We start from the raw sequence: 18,854 nt of genomic DNA on the forward strand, positions 1-18,854 counted from the left end.
CAAGGCTTTGGTATGTTTAAATCTCTGAAGAGGAAGCCTCTTATGCCAGTCTTGTGTTGCCTAAAGACTTGTTTGCAGGATTTTATTTTTAAGAGGCTTCTGTTTTGAAACTCCTAATTGCAATTTGCAGGTAAGCAGAGGTGTAGCTGACAATTTTCCAGCTACATTTTGGTCATTAGCAGGTGGTTCACAAGTGCTACACTAAGTTAAACATTGCCAAATCAATTTGAGGTTGGTACATGCTGAGAGGTGTGACTTATTTTAATTGAGGCACTTTTCTGAGCAAACTGGGGATGCCTACTTTTAATCTAAAATTCTGCTTGTATGAGTAATTACTTTTTTTAAGCAGCATCCCCAGAAGGATCAAATGAGAGAGATGGAAGAACCGTTGTTTGATAAATTGACGTCTTTATGCAATACTCCAAAGGATTCTGGGACAACAGCTCCACAGGTGACTGGTTCTGAGAAACAGGTATGAAAACTTATTTGTTTTTCCAGTAATGTGACTCTTCATAGTAACAAAAATGCTTGTGAAATCATCAGGTAGTTGGAAGTCACTAAGATACTATTTGCTGGAAAGCTAAAAATAGGTAGCTTGTTGTCCAGGTGCTTGGTATACTTTGCTCTGAATATGCAGATGTTTGTTGTAAATACAAAGTGATGGAGCAATATAAGCCAAATGCCATACTAAAAAATATAAATACTATGTAGTGTTTGTGGCAGGTTTTCTTGGTTTGTTTTTTCATCTGTCATCTTCAGTTTTCTCAAATCATAGTTCTCTGGGTTGCTGTGTATGCAGAAAAACCTTTTGTGACTTCTGCTTGCACTGGAACAAAGTACTGGAACAAAGTGCTTTTGGTTTGTATATTCTCCGTCATGCTCAGCTCTGCTTTGGTGTCCATCCCAGCATGCAGGAGTTATGGTGATGCTGTCACATTTGGCATCTGAATCTATGCTGGGTAGGGCTAGTTGGCAAGTGTTCATTAAGTAATCCCTCTCTCCCATATTTTAGCTTATTTTCACAGGTAAAGATGTTAGACACGGGTTGTAAAACAAATTGGTAACTTCTTTTGAAGAAAAAAGATAACTTTTTAGTTGCTTATCAGTGAAGGATCTCAAAGCATGAACAAGTCAAAATTATACAGATAATTTCTAATACTCTCAAGTAGAATACAGAAGTTTTATACTAGTGGTGCTAATGCAGGAAGTGTATGTGTGGTGGGATGGAACAGAAAAAGTCTCTTATTTCCATCAAACTAGAGGGGAAAATTGAACATGATGCAATAAAATCAACCAAGTTGAAGTATGCATTATATCTTCTGCACAAAGACTAGACAAGTATGTTTGCCTCAGTGGAATACAGGATTTCCTCCTAGAAAATGTGGAGGTATGTCTGTCTATATCTTGCAGCTGTGTGTGCAAACACAGGTGAAAGGAAGAAGTTAACTTCGTTAGGGTTGTGAAAGCTACAGTGAGAATTGTGAAGTCTGGCTTTACAATGATCTTTACATATATGACATGTAAATAATAACCAGGGTAAACAGTTTTTTTTAGAGTTTGATCATAAGATCAGATCTGATCTTTCTGGCATTTTTGTTTGGTTTTTTTCAGCCAATGAGTGCAGCTCTGAGGGAGCGATTAAGGAAAACAAGACGTTCATTTAATGCTAATTTTACAGTGGCAAAACGGCTCAAAATAGACACTGAAGAAAAAGACTGTGCTGATGCTGACAAAAGGTGCCTGCCAAAGACAAGTACAGACTGTTCCAGATTACAAGATATTTCTGAAAACCTGGAAAGAAATTGCACTGGGCATACATGTTTCAAAAGTCCCTTACAGGAAAATGATCTCTGTGGATCAGCAGAGAATTGTCCTGTGCTACAGGCTGATCATAGTCACCAGCAGTCCCTGGAAGAGAAAATTAGGCTGGAGAAACAAGTGCAAGAGAAGGAAGAACTACTTCGAAGGCTCAAAATGGTTAAGATGTACCGATCCAAGGTGAGGTGAATATCTGAAAAAAAAAACTTTAAGTCGTTCTTTGAAGTAGAATTAATGCTGTAATCCTAATCTGTTGATTTAAGCAACAATACTGACTTTTTCTTGTGTGGTGTTTGTGTGTTATCTCAGTTTAAGGTGTTCTATAAAAATAAATCTGCAGCGTATCAAAACCCCCTACATTTCAGCAAATGACTATTTTTTTTTTTACTTTGTTTTATCCCAATTTCAGAACAACCTGTCTGAACTACAGGCTTTGATAGTGAAATGGAGAAGTAGTACCCAGCTGATGCTGTATGAACTACAGTCAGCCTTTTCTGCAGACGGCAAGAAAGTGAGCCTCACTCAGCTAATAGATACTTTTGGGTTAGAAGACCAATTATTGCACTACAGCAGAGCAGAAGAAGATTTTGTAGATGCATATTCTGCAGGTGCAAAGCTTTCAGTTACACACATGCATAAGCAGAGCTGATCAGACAGTGAACTTCGTGCTTTGAGGTTAGGAGGTTTTCTCAGGAATTATTTGTAAAGCTATGTACTTAGATACAGCAGGCACTGTGAAAGGTGTTGCTTAATGGAAAAGATCGAACTCAGGCTGTTTGGAAAAATCTGGCTTGATAACTTGATCAGTGATTTGTTATTTAATAAAAATAAAATTAAATCAAGTCATACTCTAACAAGTCGAATGCAGTTTGTTCTTTGACTAGTCTTTGTGTGGTTACTTGTCTTGAAATAATTAACTCAGTTGCTATTTCTGTTGATGTTGAGAGGGGGAAGAATTTAGTTCTTTGTTCATCAATATATCCCCAATTTACACACGTCTTCCTGCTGTCAGTCAGCTAATGACAGCATTTTGCAAGTTAAATAAAGATAACCAATTTTCATGTAGTTAATATTCTGAAACTTGCAATGAGTTGTCCTCAGTAGCTTTAATTATTACTGAGGGAAATGTGCCATAACCCACTCATGTTCAGATACTTGGTCCAGAAAGTTGTCTTCAGGGAAGGCAAGAAAATTGCAATGAACATCTGTTTACTACTTATGTGTGAGTCGAGGTGTTTGCTGTCTTCAAATAAATAAGAAAAATAAAGCCTTTTTTAAGGGGAGTGCTTCAACTACAGCATCATAAAGCTGAATAGAACTTCAGCATTTCATTTATCCTGCAATAAATGTTGTATCTTTAAAATGTTTTTATCTTAACTTGCTTATTTTCTCATCATGGCGTATGCATATAATGTGGGGACTTCTGCTTTTATTCTCCTCAAAATCATTGCTCATTAAGTGTAACAATATACAAATCTTAACTACTCTACAACTCACACTGCTATGAATATTATTTTATATGCAATCACATTCCTCATTGGTTGTAACCTGTTTTGTTTACAGGTGCCATTTCCTTAATAAGGGAGTAATTTCTTACATATCTCAAGGGAAAAAAAATCTAAGATCATACAGACCCTTTTAACATCAACAGGGCTCATTAGACTTAAATCTGTACCCACAGCTTGCTCTTAAGAATACTGAATGTTTCTGTCCACAATGAATTAATGAAGAACAGCCTTCATTGCAAATCACTTTTTGACGTTTAAAATATTATTTCTTCTGCCTCTTTACATTAATAAAAAAAAGATAATGGTGAAAGGGGTGGTTCTCTTCACTGAGATCCCCAGCAAATTTGGAATGTTGCTAGTTCTAGGGAAGTTTAAGCAGGAAAATAAAAAATCCTGCAAGAAGAATGGGGATGTAATTAGAATCCTTACAGGCCCCAGTTAGAGACAATAAAACAAAAATTGAGGTAATCATAAGAGAAGTAGTTTTCCTTACAAGTGTAGAATTTTGTTAAACTAATGTATCAAAGCTATTAATGCTCTTACAAGGGGGCATGAGTTTAGATTTTATGTGAATTTATGAAAGGAGAAGAATTAACACACACCATTGAAAACAAATAAAAATCATTTAGAATGCATGAGGAAGTAGATCCTACTCCAGCGGCAGTTAATGTTATCAAGGCTTCTTTATCTGTCTTTCTAAGCTGACTTGGAGAGATCTGGCAGGAGACCAGACTTCCTATCAATGTGAAGGGCTGGGAGATAGCAGCAACTATTTCAGGAGAGCAGATGTTTCAAAGCTGGTTTTCCTGTAGTTCTGCCAGTGGCATCAGCCACAGCTACTGGTGGCTGTGGGTAATTATGCCCTCCTGAGCAGCAGCAGCTTTCAAGACAGGGCCAGGTACCACATATGGTCATGCCTGAGCACACCATCTTGTCAGCAGCCTACAGCTGTGCCTTCGCAGGTGTAAATATATTGTAAAAAGCAAAATGAAGTCAAAACCACAGACATTAATTTAGCAGTTGTAAATTCATGGATTTCTAGCAGCACTTCACCTTCAAAATGTTCTATAATTGCATATTGTAGACTAAGGATATACAAATACACCTGTTCTCTCAGTCTACAATTTCTTGTACCCTTTGTTTTCTGTAATGAGCTATATGGTTCATATAATCAAAACAGCAGAAACATATCTCATGAACTGAAATATAATGGGGATAAGACTACGTATAAAATATACAATATAGACAAACATGCATCTTTCAAACTGAAGTTATCTTTAAAGAAATTACAGAAGAAATCATTTGTGGAAAGAAAAGTTCAGGAAGAAAAGCTCTTTTTCTTTGAGAAGACCATGGTATTATAAATCTACCTGAAGTCTGATTTTTAAAGATCAGGGAATGTTCTTGATATCAGTCTTTGAGCTTCTGCCTGAAGAATTTTGAACTCTTCTTCCTGTTTCTTTATAATACCACGTAGGTGTTTCTCCTTCAAAATCTCTTGGTGACGCTGCTTTGCCATCTTTTCAGAAACATGCTTTGTGTCTGCATAAAACAAAATACAATGGTTAGCCTGTACCTGTAGGGGATGCATAGTCTATATCAGACCTGTCCTGGGGTTATTCCAAGTTCTTTACAGAATAGGCAGGTGTTTTTAAAAAGGCTCACAGCTGTGTTTAAGAGTCTTTATAGTATTGAATAAAGAAACAAAATATATATCAAAAAGGCACTGGGCATGCTTTCTTTCATTTCTAGCAAGTACCCACTGTTTTGAAAATCTGTAACTCTTTTACTAGTGGAAACATCTCTACAGTTTACCCAACAGTGAATACCCTTTTCCACTTCATGTTACTTTGTTCATTTGAATGTGTGGAAAGAAGTAAATTGAACAGTTCTGTGAATGAAAAAATGCTGCCTAATGAAGATATTAATGACTCTAATAGTAGTTTCAGCAATTTAGTCAATTAATTTTGGTTACGAGAGCAACAATTTCTAGGTATGCTCTTACATAAATGATGTTAAATTGCTGTGGTAGAATGGACAGCGCTAATTGTGCACATACAGTAATGAACAGGCACTCCTTGCCCCATAGCTGATGCTGATGGAGAACTGGAACTTCAGGCCTTGCAGATATTTTCTGAGTGTTTTTAACTTGTGACTTAAAGTGCATTACTGTGACTCACTGGCTGCATTAAAGATCCACCTCCTTTCTGAAACAGAGACAAGCATTTCTTTCAGCTCCAGGCTGAGCTTGTAGTTTTCTTGTTCTTTTAAACTGATGCATTTCTCCAGCTCTTTCATTCTTTTCTGACGTTTCTTCACCTTCTTCTTGTGCAGCTGTCCGTTTCCAAATGAATAAAGCAAACATGTGAGATTATACAAAAGCTGTTCAGACAAACTTTTGATGGAAACCTATAATCTTAAGCGCTGCATGGTAGCTCAATAAGCTTTTATGTATTTTGATGTGACTAGTAGCACATTCTAGCTTTACTTCATATAGTGTCTTTCACACACACTGTATTTCAGTTTGCTGTATGGAATTCTAATATAGGTAGCAGACAAGAAACAAAGGGAGAGAGATATATTAAAGATAAGATTTGAAAAGCAAAGGGAAGAAAGAAAGTCAATGAAATCAGTGAGCTGAGAATTCTCTCTTGTTCGCCATGAGCTGCTGAAGGAAGGATGGTTGTGCTGAAGCTGTTGGACTGTAAGAGGACAAGGTAAATGTTAAAGCTTGAAGAGGAAGAGGAGGCTGATGCCAGATAGAAAGACCTGGAGAAAACCCAGTGGAATCACTTAAAAGCAAGGATGATAATAACTTGAATGTTGAAACAGATGACAGAGCCAGCAAATCAGATTGTTGTGTCTGTGTTATTTTGAATATAGAGGAGGAGTGTTATTATGAACAGGCTGGTGCTCCTGGAGAGAAATATTAAGCAGTGAGGACTGGAAGAATCCTTCATTAGAAACGGAAGAGTGACTTCTATAGGCAATGCTGCGCAAGAAGTGATAACCAGATCTGCATTTAGGTGTCTAGGAAGGAAAGCATTTGATTCCAGTAACAGAGCAAATAGATTTCTCTCCATAGGGTTGACCTATGCAGCAATATATATGATATATGTATGATGACCACCTCCAAAGACTTCAGAGAACCACTGCTGTAGACAGTTCTGCACAAGTTGAAGAAACTGTTGAAAGTCAGATGAATAAATACATGGATATATAGATCCATCAACAAGTGCTGTTATGGCTACGCTCCAACAGGCCCTGGGGTAGCTGAAGAGTTAGCACGCCTACGTCAGGTGCGGTTATTCCTTACAAACACCTCTTGCTAATGAAAGAGAGGAGTTGCATTTAAACTAAGGATGTGTCTTTCAAATGTAGGGCTTCACTCAGGTTTTACCTGATCCATGATGTCAAGAGTCTGCTCCATCACTGAAATGTGGTGGGCGATGCGGCTATTGTAGTTCAACTCAGTTAGGAACTGAAGAATTGAAACCAGAAAGAAACCATCTTATTAATTCTGTTTGTTCTCAGCAATTCCACGCTTCTGTAAATACAATCATACTATGTAAAACTCAGAAAACTAGAATTCTGCACAGTGGAAAGGCTTACTACTGATCATAAATGGACATTGTAAAGATCTTCTTGGATGCTGTGTGAATACTAGACTCTACAGCTGTTAAAAATAATGTTATCTGTTATGTGTTAATGGAAAAAAAGACTAAGCAAATTTGTTGTGAGGTTGTAAAAAAACCCAAGCTATACTTTTCCTTCTAAGGTAGTCTAAGCTAACACAGCTGGAGGCCAAAGGGTTATACAGTCTGTCTTTAGGCCACAGAAGAAAGCAATTATTTTCTGTCAAGTGGCTTCTGGGTAATTCTTACTTCTTTTATTGTTCTTATATCTGCATACTAATTCAGGTTTCAGATAATTTATTAAAGATATTTTTCTTGGGCTCACTGCAACTAAAATATCTCTTTATCAAATAACAAATGGTAAAACAGGCTGTATTACCCATAACGGGTAGTAGACAGGTTTCTCTAGACTCATCTTTCCCGAGTATTGTCCCATCAAAGTGAAAGCTAAAATTTTGTGGACAGCTCTAGTTAGAAGAGGAGAAACAGGAAAGAGCCAGCAGGCTCCTTGCCTACAGCACCAAATAGCTTTCACTTACTACTTCACTAACAGCCCTCGTTCCAGGTGTTCTCAGGTCTTTGCCCACATGCATTTATCTAAGCCATCTTTCTTTCTGTTCCTATTGTTGGGGTCTCAGTTGCCTTGTCTCTCCTACTAACCCCACATTTCTACTCAAAAAATGAAGGCAAGCCCCTCAGAATATTCAAATTCTGATTAAACTGGTATATGACTTTGCTATTGGCAAGTCTAACTCTCTGAAGGGCAACCGTTCTGCTCATCAGTTTAAATGAAGTTTAAGAGCTAACATTTAACAGCAACACTGGTGATAAGTTTGCTAGAAGAACTTTTCAGTGTGTTGCACATCACCTCTTTGGAAAGCTGTTTTGTGAGTGCTAGTTACAGAAGTCCCTTGGCTGTGATGCAGCAATGAACAAATAGTTTGGAGAGCAGCAAACCAAATGAAGCCTAAGCAAAACATGTGGTTTGGATTTTCTTTTGATATTTTGATTGAATTGCAATATCTTTACTTGCTTTCCAACATTCTTCATTTCCTTGGTGCTTCCCCACACTGCAGTATCTCTAGCCTACCCATCCTGCAACATCCCTTACTCCAAACCTTTATGCCACTCATCCCATTACCACAAAACCATCAGCTTTTCTTGCAGTCCTCTACATGCTATACAGCAATACCCTCAGGCTTCCCCTACAACCTCTCTTCTTCCTCCTCTCTTGTCTCACTGGTACCCTGGGCTCTCTCCCACAACCTTTACTTGTCTTCTCTGCTTTGCCAGCTGTTCTTGTTCAAAGCTCCGTGGGTGCTGACTTGCAGGCCAGCTGCTGCCTCTTGCCTGCAAACAATTCCCTGTCCTTCTGCTGCTGGGCCAACAAATGGCAGTGAGCGGGGCTCAGTGAGGCTCCTGCAGGAATGCTCCATCTTTGTATACTGAGCAAAAGTTACAGTATTTCCGTGAGATACCAGATGGAGGCACCTCAGGCCTCTCACTTAAAAGGAAGTTATGGTGCTTTATTTACTAGATCTCTTCCTTGTGGCTGCAAAATCCTGATTCCTTACCCCCAGTGCCAATTTTGAAACACTAAGAGTTAAGGATAATTATGGTTTTGTTTACACCTTAACATTCCAAACAAATTCACTCATCAATCTCAACAGTAAAACTTCCCTTTGAAAGCTGAATTGTTGACCTATTAGGCATCAGGTTTCTTCATAGTAGTAAGAGCCTTAGGAGTTATAAACAGTCTTACAGGTATGGGCAGTAAAATTTTCTGTGATTGAAATATAAATTGGAGAAAGTCACTCACCAGCTGGCGGTCTTTTGTAATAGATAGTGTTACGATATCCTGAGCCTTCTGCTTCAGATCTTCTATCTGCATTCTCATTTTCTTGTGTTCCCATTCCAGTTTAAATATCCCTTTCGAGAAGTCTTTATATTCCACCATGCTAGCAATTTTTTTTTCTCCTTGATACTGAAAAAGTAGATTAATCTTCATTAACACACTTTACAGATTATGGAATAGTTATTTGCAACCAGATGAGCAAGCTTCCAAAGTTACATTTTTAGTAAGGAAAACATGCTATATATCTCTTTCCAGACTTTGCTCCAGATGTTTATCTTTAGTGGAATTTTGTTCCCTTTAATGCTCAGTGTCACAGCCTTGGGTCATAGAAGGAGATGAAGAAAATTACGAGTAACCTCTCTCTCCATCTTTCTGTCTTTATAAGAATGCAAAGGCATTTTAACTCTACAGAATTTAAACTTACTCTATATAAGTTATTCTGAGGCTGTTGCTGAAGGCTTTGTGCAGCAGCAGTAACAAGCAATCTTTGTACAGCTAGAATGCCTAAGAAAAGAACTTTTAATAAGAATATGAAGAACTGTTTTAAGTAGGATCACCAGTTTCACCTTACATAAAAAGTGTATTAGTTTTTTAAATCTTAATGTAAGTTACTGTTCAAGTGCTTCTTAACTATAAGTAAGTTTGCCTTCAGGGAATTTTTGGAATGGTGCCCAGGATATTAACATTTTCTATTTACTGTGTGTATGTAAGTGGTGGTGTGTCTAAAAACTGTTGCCATTTTATTGATCTGAATTGCATTGATCAAACATCAAGAGAGCACTCTGAATTGCAATCTTTGCATCACGATAAGAGACATTACAGAATTCTTAACAGTTTCTAGATTACAATTGAGCCTACTGATGTGTAGTAATGAATTGAAACTAGATGTCAAACTGGAGAAAAACCAGAGCCCCTGAAGGACAATACATGTGTGTAAAAAGCTTACATTTCCTTCAGATAATGTAAATTACCATGATAGCGCAATTCAGTTCTTCAACAACGCTCCTCTTAATGAGAATGGCATCACTGTACTCTGGGATCTCAGTACTTTCCAGTTCCACCTGTCCTTGTTTTAGCAAAAACTGGATAATCAAATTCAACTGAAATTTCATCTTCTCCTCCTGCAGCCTAAAATGGCAGAAAACAACAAAAAATATTTAGTGATTTCAACAGGATTATATGAATCCTTCCATGATTCTGAAAATGTTTTTATTTATCACTGGTAAGTAGTACATTCACGTTGGTGTTACTCTTTGTGGGCCTGTCTCCTATGTGCACACAAAGTGGCTACAGAATTTGCAACTTATTTCCATACATGAAGTTTTCAGCCACTGGGTTCAGTTTAACACACTGTAGCAGATGTTCTGAGAGAAAGTATCCTTGCTGAAGAGAAATCTTAGTAAATGAAAAGCAAATGGAGAAGACTGCCAGCCAACACCCCTTTTCTTGTTCAGTTTATTCTAGGGTTTGTTCCTGGATGACAATGAATGTGAAAATTATGTAATGTACATGAAAAAATGAAATATTGCAGGTCCAAGCAGCTCAGTGAAATCAGGTGTCAGGTGACCATGCAGCACATTGCAATTAGGACTGATCACTCTATCTTAGGCCTATAAAAGCCAAATTTAACTGAGCAAGCTAGTGCAAGTATGGCCTCAAAGGCTTTGGGGTATTCACTGTATGATGTAGCTTATGGGGCAGTCAGTTTGAATTGAACTGATATTGTTACTTAAGATGGTAGATTAAGAGCTGCTTTTGCCTGCAGACATGCTGCAATAACACCTCATTTCAACAATCCCATAGGTCTCTTCGATGAATCCTAGATAAAAGAGTGTTGGAGAACATAGCTGTGTAATTCTGTATGTAACTTCGGGTTCTGGGTTGGTGAAGTATTAAAATGTAGCTGAACATAGGAAAAGAAACAAAATTACCAAGTGAGTTCTTTGAAAATGTCTTCTATTTCTGACTCAATCCTCTCATTGTCATCCATTCTTCTCCGGAGAAAGCCCTGCATCTCTGTCAGTGTTAGAGCCTTCCATTTCACCTAAGCAAGCAACATCGCGACATTCTGAACTTTTTCAACTTCACCAGTATGTCAGGACAAGCATCTTCAAGAACTGAGAAGACAAGTTCTTAAGAAGACATATGTCTGCAAAAATATGCAGCTTGGTATTTTGAAAATCCCAGTAGAGCACATTAGATGTAAAGGTTACAATCCTTACGCTCTGCTCAGAAATTTATTCATTTATGCATAGTTTATTCACATGAAGGGAAATAATATTTCCTTCTCTCTAGGTTAAAGGTCACATATCTCTGTCTCTGGATGATTCAAATTTACACCTTCATAATTTAAAATGAACAAATCTCTTGCTAGAACTTTCCAGCAACAGCCTTTGTCAAGAACTGCTCTTGATGGTCTAGAAAATTATGAGAATGCTTTGGTGCAAAGGTAGAATTCTAATGGGTAAGAATTACTCCAACAGATCATGGAAATCGAATACCTTAATAGTTTTTTGGTATGGAGAGAGAAAAGGAAAATAATCTTTCTTTTTTTTTTTTTTTAATTAAACTGTGTCAAGGTCACAATCATTCTGATCAAATCCATCCACATTCATATGCTAATTTTTCCTCTGAAGGAAAACTAGAGCTGGTTTCTATTGATAACTTTTCTACTATTCTGAATTGAATGTGTTAAGAAGCAACCTTCAAACTTAAGTGCAGCTTATGTATGCTGCATTGTCAGCTCACCACTAGCTTGACCCTAAGCTTGAACTCCACAGAAGTTTAAGACCTGAAAATATCAAGAAGTATACTGGCAAAATAAAGAATTTTACATACCAGCTCCTCACTCTCCATTTTATTTCGTCTAGCTAGACAAAAATTTTCCCATATAGATGGGTCTAAGCCATTAGGCATGTGCTCAGGGCTATCCAGTTCATCCATGGCTTTCATTAAAGTGGTAAGTGCATCTTTGTAACCTTCAGCTGAGTTTGAACAATCCCTGTATGGGTTAGCACTGTCAAGGAGCATTCGTGTCCTTCGGATCCTAGTGCACATACATAATACAAACAGCATTTCTTTTTTATTTTTTCTTGCATAAGAGAAGCTCACAAACAACTAAGAACATTTCATACACTCAGCTTCTTACAAAGAGCAAATAGGTAAGACTGCATCTTACACAAAACAAGAAAATATGTTTTTGAGACCGGATGTTTAGTTAGATTGCATTTAAAATAGATAGTGTAGGATGAAAAAGGAAATGTAAGTAGTCAAAACAGCAGTTGTTAGTATGATAGGAAATCAACCATTGTTAACTAAAAAAAAGAAAAGCAGTATACTAATTATAAAAATAATTTAGAGTATTGAAATAAATAGCATTTTCATTCTTGACACACAAGCAATATTACTATTTAAAGAGATGGAGTCAGGAGGGATCTTACTTTGGTCGATGTCTATAAAGCTGGTAAAGTTCATCAAGGAGATTGGCAGGTACATCAGCAAACTCCTTAGCAAAACCATATTCCACATTCTAGGAGGGAAACAGAAGGTTTCCTTGTTACCACAATGTTATTTTTAAAAAAGCATCAACCTGCCCATGTCTTAGAAATACAGAATATGGTGTTTTTCCAGCAAGTTTGCTGATGACACTAAGCTGGGAGGAGTGGCTGACACACCAGAAGGCTGTGCTGCCATCCAGCGAGACCTGAACAGGCTGGAGAGTTGGGCGGGGAATAACCTAATGAAATCTAACAAGGAAAAGTGTAGAGTCCTGCGTCTGGGCAGGAACAACCCCAGGTTCCAGTATAGGTTGGGAAATTACATATTAGAGAGCAGTGTAGGGGAAAGGGACCTGGGGGTCTTGGTATACAACAGGATGACCATGAGCCAGCACTGTGCCCTTGTGGCCAGGAAGGCCAATGGCATCCTGGGGCGTATTAGAAGGAAGTGGTTAGTAGATCGAGAGAGGTTCTCCTTCCCCTCTACTCCGCCCTGGTGAGACCACATCTGGAATATTGTGTCCAGTTCTGGGCCCCTCAGTTCAAGAAGGACAGGGAACTGCTGGAGAGGGTCCAGTGCAGGGCAATGAAGATGATTAAGGGAGTGGAGCACCTCCCTTATGAAGAAAGGCTGAGGGAGCTGGGTCTCTTTAGTTTGGAGAAGAGGAGACTGAGGGGTGACCTTATTAATGTTTATAAATATATAAAGGGTGAGTGCCATGAGGATGGAGCTAGGCTCTTCTCGGTGGCAAACAATGATAGGACAAGGGGTAATGGGATCAAGCTGGAACACAAGAGGTTCCACTTAAATTTGAGAAAAAACTTCTTCTCAGTGAGGGTGACAGACACTGGAACAGGCTGCCCAGGGAGGTTGTGGACTCTCCTTCTCTGGAGACATTAAAAACCCACCTGGACATGTTCCTGTGCGACCTCACCTGGGCGTTCCTGCTCCAGCAGGGGGATTGGATTAGATGATCTTTTGAGGTCCCTTCCAATCCCAAACATACTGTGATACTGTGAAGACACAGCATTAACTTTTGAATTTCTGAACCTCCTTGTGTTTGCTGAGTCTCACCTTCTCTTCATCTATCGCATTTTCATAGGTGTCTATGTAAGCCTCCATTTTATCTTCTGTAGCCTGGATTGTTCCTGCAGTCTTGACCTATAGAAAAAACGAAAGATTTCAGGAGTGAAAGTCAGTCAGCAAAAGCACTGAATGGCCATTTATATACATTGATGAAGCTGACACTTTCTTATTTCTAGAGAAAACCTTGTGAGCTCTTTTTTTACTAACAATATAAAGCCTCCTTCAAGTGGTTACTTGTAGATACTGCTAAAAGGTGAGCAGATACAAAATTAAACTAGGCCGCTGCTTAAGAAAGTAAGAAATCTGTGTAAGAAATAGCTTATTCAAGTGATTATAACTCTTCCTTTTAATATTTGAATGCAAGAACCTATGTTGATACTTGTTTTCTGCTGCAGAGATTTCCTTTCATGTCAGCACAGGTAAGACCAGTCAAATGTTCTCAAATGCTGTTCAAGACCAGGCAAAAATTCTCAGATGCTGTTGAGTGGATGGTTCTTCACTTTGGAATGCAGTTTCCCTGTTGCCATGACATAGTTCTGCTACGTGTCAGGATAATAAGCTTATCTGTTTTATCAAGGCTGTTAAATGCTTATACTCTGCTAGGAAGTCCATTTTGTTGTGTTTGACAATAAAAAAAAAGTCAGTGACCATGTAAATTGTCAGAAAATCAATTATGACAAAATTTTGATTTGGAAAGAGCAACTTCCACAAGAAAATATACTGTGAATATTACACTTTTCCTAAGAAAAGCATTCTAACGAATAACTTGCTTTCTCTTTCTGCTTTTTCGTCAGGAAATTATGAAGTCCAGCTTCTCTAGTGTCCAACTCTTCATCCAACAGTAAAGCATAAACAAGATTGAGTATTTTGAGTTCTTCCTGTGAAAAGATTGTAATAGAAAATCTTACCATTCCTGCTGCACAGAGGCAGAAACAAAATTAATGTTCTTTGCAATACCTGATAGATGACCATCTCTAATTTCACTTTCCTTTCAGAGAGTTTGCACACAGTCTTATCAAATTGTTGTGTTGTTTCCTGGATGGAATCTTCAAGTTTCTTCAATTCATTTTTCAGTGCCTGGGGAAGGGAAGGGCAAAAGCAACAATATTACATCTGGAGGAACAAAGAAGCTCTGATACAGTGTATCAGATACTGGAGAAAGCACAATATGGAACTGTATCATTCAGCCAAAAGGTCCCAGAAATTACTTGTTTGGAAGGAGAGTGCTGCCAGGCTACCAAGTTATGTTGTCCAATTACCATTTTGAAGGATAAATATAATGGTATTATTTGTATATGGCATCAGCCCATCTGGGAATAGAAGCTGAAAAAAAAATTAGGAATACCAGTATATTTGTGAAGGAAAGTTACCTTTGGTCATATATCACAATTTTTGACACATATCGATTGGTATAAGTAGAGATTGCCTTATTTTACTAAGTTAGGACTTATTTTATGTGCTACATGATCTTTGTTCTTCATTTGTTCTTCATTTATTCTATTTATTAGTATTCATTTTTAGAAGTATCTCCTGAGAAAGATCAGAAGCTTTGGTCATGAGCACTGTGAACAAAACCACTCATTTTAGTTTACCATCCTATACTTTTCTTTTTCTTCATTCAGCTCTTTGACTTTTTCCTCATGTTTTCCAAGTATTTTCTTTTCTTCATCAGTCAAAAGATGCTCAGGCTTGGATATAAAAGCAGGTGGAGGAATATCCTGGAAGTATTAAAGACAAATATGCTTCAAAAGCCATATTATGTCTCCATCAGCACACTAACAAACTACAGCACACATCAAACTCAGTGAAAGGTATTTCTTAGTGCCAAGTAAGATGATAAGTAATGTAAATGAGCCTGAAGTCTAAGTAAGATATATGTTCTGTTTCTCTAGTCTGTTGGTTGCACCAGTAGTTTTCATGTATGTATATCATGCTTTTCTCTTTCACTTGCTTACTGGAGTTCACTGCTCTATCTTGCAAAATATGAGTATTTTGTACTCAAACATACTACTATTGGTACAAGATGTATTACATTTTCTCTTTCAGAACCCCAAATCTTACTCCATGCTAATGTACACTTCTCAGTGGGGTCCTAATTTTCCAAAATGGATCAGTTCCAGGGACAGTGCTTGGGTCTGCCCTATCCTTTTTCTGTGACACTCCTTGACATTCTTTCCTTCCTCTACTACTGTACTATCTATCTTTGCTGAGTTAAATGGAACACAGTGTTTTTCTGTAAGATCGCAGCTATGGATAATAGACCCTTCCCCCAGCAATACAGTTCTACAATTCTCTAGTTGAATTTCACATTTCCTTGAAAGCCCACAAACTACTTCAATGATATGGCAGAAACACAGCTCACCAGTTTCAAGATGTCCTCCTTTTTGACTTCTAGTACTCCACCCATCATGTCATCAAGAGCACGCAGTCTGTCATTGTCCTGGGAACGACCACAAAAATATGTTAGGGTGCAAAAGGAATTGTAGTAAATGGAAGTTTTGGGAATTATAATAGGGTAGTTCACCTCTACATCACCCATTTGATTACAAAGCGTGTCACTAGGAGATTAAGGCTCTTCAGTGATGTATGTGAAATATGCTAAAAGCCTCAGAGATTTTTTTTTTCTGGTGGACCATGTTCATATGCCAAATAACTTACTAAAACTGCCATTTCGGATGCTGCCATTCTGGCAGGTTTGGAAAGAATACACAGGCATAGACTACTTCTGGTCAGTTGGCAGGCTAGGATGAAGGAAGTGGTAGCATTACTGTCTTATTGCGCATCTCTTTTGAGGCCAGAACCATCTTAGGCTTTTCACAGATGCATTTTAAAGCCAGAGGAAAGCACTATGATCTTTTAGTTTGATCCCTGAAGAACAGAGGTTATTCAGTCAACAAATACATATCAAGCACAAGGCTCTTAGTTAAGCAGTAGAATGTATTTAGAAATGTATCTAGTCCCCAGTCACCTGATATGGTCTTTTTAATTGTCACTAAGCACATTTTTTAAAATTGTGAGCCTAACACTAAATCTTTTCTTCCCCCTGCTGGTCTGTGCAGTTCTGATTGTAAACAGTAACAAGAGGGAAAAGGCACACATCATAATTACCTACCATCTTAAATCTATTCTCCCACACTACGTTACCGGAATATTCCAGTGCAGCGTTTCAATAAGCCTAACAGGCAATAAATAAAATAAATAAATTTGCCTAATAGGCAAAGGCCTATGCAGTAAAAAGAGTTCTATAAGTACCTTTTCAGCAAAGCGTCTTTCCATTTCAAGCTTAGCCATCATTTCTGCTTTCTCTCTCTCTTTTTGAGTCAAGTATTTTTCAGCTTTAATCTGAGGGAAGAAAATGACATTCATATCAGGATTCATTTCTCCAAATGTGATCACACATGGACTATGAACATTTGGAAAGATGGTGTAATACTAATTCTTAATGCTTTTTGTATCTCTGCCCTATGATAATATTTCTCAAGTAAAAATTTTTCTTTTTAAAAGCTCCAAAAGCTATATTTTAAAATACTAAAATACAAACTACCATCATTTTTGTTGATGATGGCTGTGTTTTGTGCATACCTTTTCTGACAGTGGAATAACTCAGGACTGGTGGTAGAGAAGAGAGAAATGGGGAAAGACTGTCCAAAAAAGCAGATAAGATCAGTGGAATATATTATGTAATAAATACGGTGTTTCTTTATAAATTAGCAATTGAATTTATAAGTACAGTACTAAGTATGCTTTGGTACCTAGATACTTTGAAACTACTTAGTTTCAAAATGGTGCTCATAGAAAACAGAGAAATGCTCATCTATGGAAATAATCCCTGTAAGTCTGGTTTGAATCTTACAGTCAGGAACAAGGGGAATTTCTACCTAATTTATGGACAATTAAAAACTTTTAACAATAAATGAAGATTGTATACATTTTTATTAATTTGAGATTGACTTATTTAGAGCTTCTACCTATTATAAAAAGGAAAGAGAAGCAAAAGAGTCAAAAAGATGATTTTAAGTACACAGACACATCAGTTTTAAGGCTTTTCAGTACTGACACAGTGTCTGGAAATGAGAAGAATTTGAGAACTGTATCTGAGTGGGTGAAAGAGAAGGATTTATTTTTCAGACACCTCTGAATCCTGAACTGGTGAGTGCTCGCTCTGGCATCTCGTCATCTGTAAGAGCTGGCTCCCCACAATTCCACTTGGAGCTCAAGTTGGGCCAAGATTTCTTGGATCCTCAGGTTTCTTTCTTTCACTCGTGCGATCTCCTGCACCTTCTGTCGTACAACTCTGTCAAATTCCTTGTTAAAAGCAGTTTTCAATTTGTAAATTATGTCCTGAAATACCAAAGAAGGAAACAGCAATATTGTGCAACTCTCCATTGTACAGTGTGAGCATGCCCAAAATCTAACAGTAGCTGTGGCTGCTGTGACAACCAACAGTGTCACCGCAGGTAATACAAATTTAAGAACATATCACCTGCAATAATATTATCTGATTGACTTTCTGCTCTCTGGTCTGCAAGTCCCATTGCTGGTACAGGACAGATGTGTCTCCACCATACTGAGAGCTCAGACTTCCAACCAGGCAGTAAGACGCATTATCATCAGCCATCTCATGGTTTTTCTCCTGAACCTGAATATCACAAACATGATAACTGTGTTAATTTTGTACACAATCCAGTGGCACATGGATGAAAAAATTCTAGGTGTTATAGTCTGCAAGTTCAGTGATCAAAATAATACAATAAAATAATACCCACAGAGGTTATGGAATCTTGCATCCTTGGAGATATTACAAACCTGATTGGACACAGCCCTGAATAAAGTGCTCTAGGAGTGTTGGACTAGATGACATCCAAAGGGTTCTTCTAACCTCAGGTATTCTATGATTCCTTAATACTAATACATTTGTTCTGAGTAAAACCACCACATTTCATATTTATTTATCTTAAAAAATATTTGGACAATTTCTACAGCAAGAAAATGCATCTTAGAAGTATACCTATGTAAACAATGGTTAAGATGCCAACTCAGAACATCCTGTTTTGAAGTGCCTTTGTGCTGTAATTCAGAGAGACTGTACCTTAGGATCATCTGTGTTCATCTTCCTTAACCGGAGAACTTTCTCCAAAGTTTCCAGCTCTTCTTCACTACGTTCCTTCAGTGGATAATTCTTCACTTCACAAGCTGTATGGAAGCACTGTTCAATTTTTTTTTTTTAAAAAAAAGAATAAAACAACAAAGCTCTTCAGAAATGCATCTATCAATTCATTTGTCCAATACCTGAATGCTAAATAGTTATAAAAGCTTCTTAAAATCAAGAATAAAATTGAGGATCAGTTAATAGAGACAATATAGTAAAAATACAAGGGTAAGACAAAAAACATTTGTCTTTATGGTAGTAAATTTTTTTTTCTAACATTCAATGGATATGGCCTCTTTATCCAC

At 37.6% G+C, this 18,854-nt stretch overlaps 2 protein-coding genes across 2 annotated transcripts in view; one reads left to right on the forward strand and one right to left on the reverse strand.

Annotated features, from left to right (window-relative positions):
* Positions 1–376: 376 nt before the first annotated feature.
* On the forward strand, positions 377–2,467 carry SFR1 (SWI5 dependent homologous recombination repair protein 1; the record flags this gene model as incomplete). The annotated part of the gene is made up of 3 exons (XM_080348247.1): positions 377–472; positions 1,612–1,998; positions 2,228–2,467. The coding sequence occupies 3 exons, from the start codon at positions 377–379 to the stop codon at positions 2,465–2,467; spliced, it is 723 nt and encodes a 240-aa protein (XP_080204373.1).
* A 2,243-nt stretch (positions 2,468–4,710) lies between these two features.
* The window catches only part of CFAP43 (cilia and flagella associated protein 43), a gene marked incomplete at both ends in the record, with an annotated part of 44,074 nt that continues 29,930 nt past the window's right edge, over positions 4,711–18,854 (reverse strand). Inside the window, 19 exon segments of the mRNA XM_080348248.1 lie at positions 4,711–4,868; positions 5,507–5,660; positions 6,727–6,807; positions 8,781–8,945; positions 9,788–9,944; positions 10,748–10,860; positions 11,655–11,862; positions 12,257–12,345; positions 13,389–13,475; positions 14,171–14,278; positions 14,358–14,477; positions 14,993–15,118; positions 15,763–15,840; positions 16,653–16,742; positions 17,533–17,547; positions 17,549–17,593; positions 17,595–17,741; positions 17,884–18,039; positions 18,478–18,615. Coding sequence (XP_080204374.1) covers positions 4,711–4,868; positions 5,507–5,660; positions 6,727–6,807; positions 8,781–8,945; positions 9,788–9,944; positions 10,748–10,860; positions 11,655–11,862; positions 12,257–12,345; positions 13,389–13,475; positions 14,171–14,278; positions 14,358–14,477; positions 14,993–15,118; positions 15,763–15,840; positions 16,653–16,742; positions 17,533–17,547; positions 17,549–17,593; positions 17,595–17,741; positions 17,884–18,039; positions 18,478–18,615 — 2,235 coding nt within the window.

Source organism: Nesoenas mayeri (genome assembly GCF_963082525.1).
Source record: "Nesoenas mayeri genome assembly, chromosome: 7".
NCBI classification, from domain to species: Eukaryota; Metazoa; Chordata; class Aves; order Columbiformes; family Columbidae; genus Nesoenas; species Nesoenas mayeri.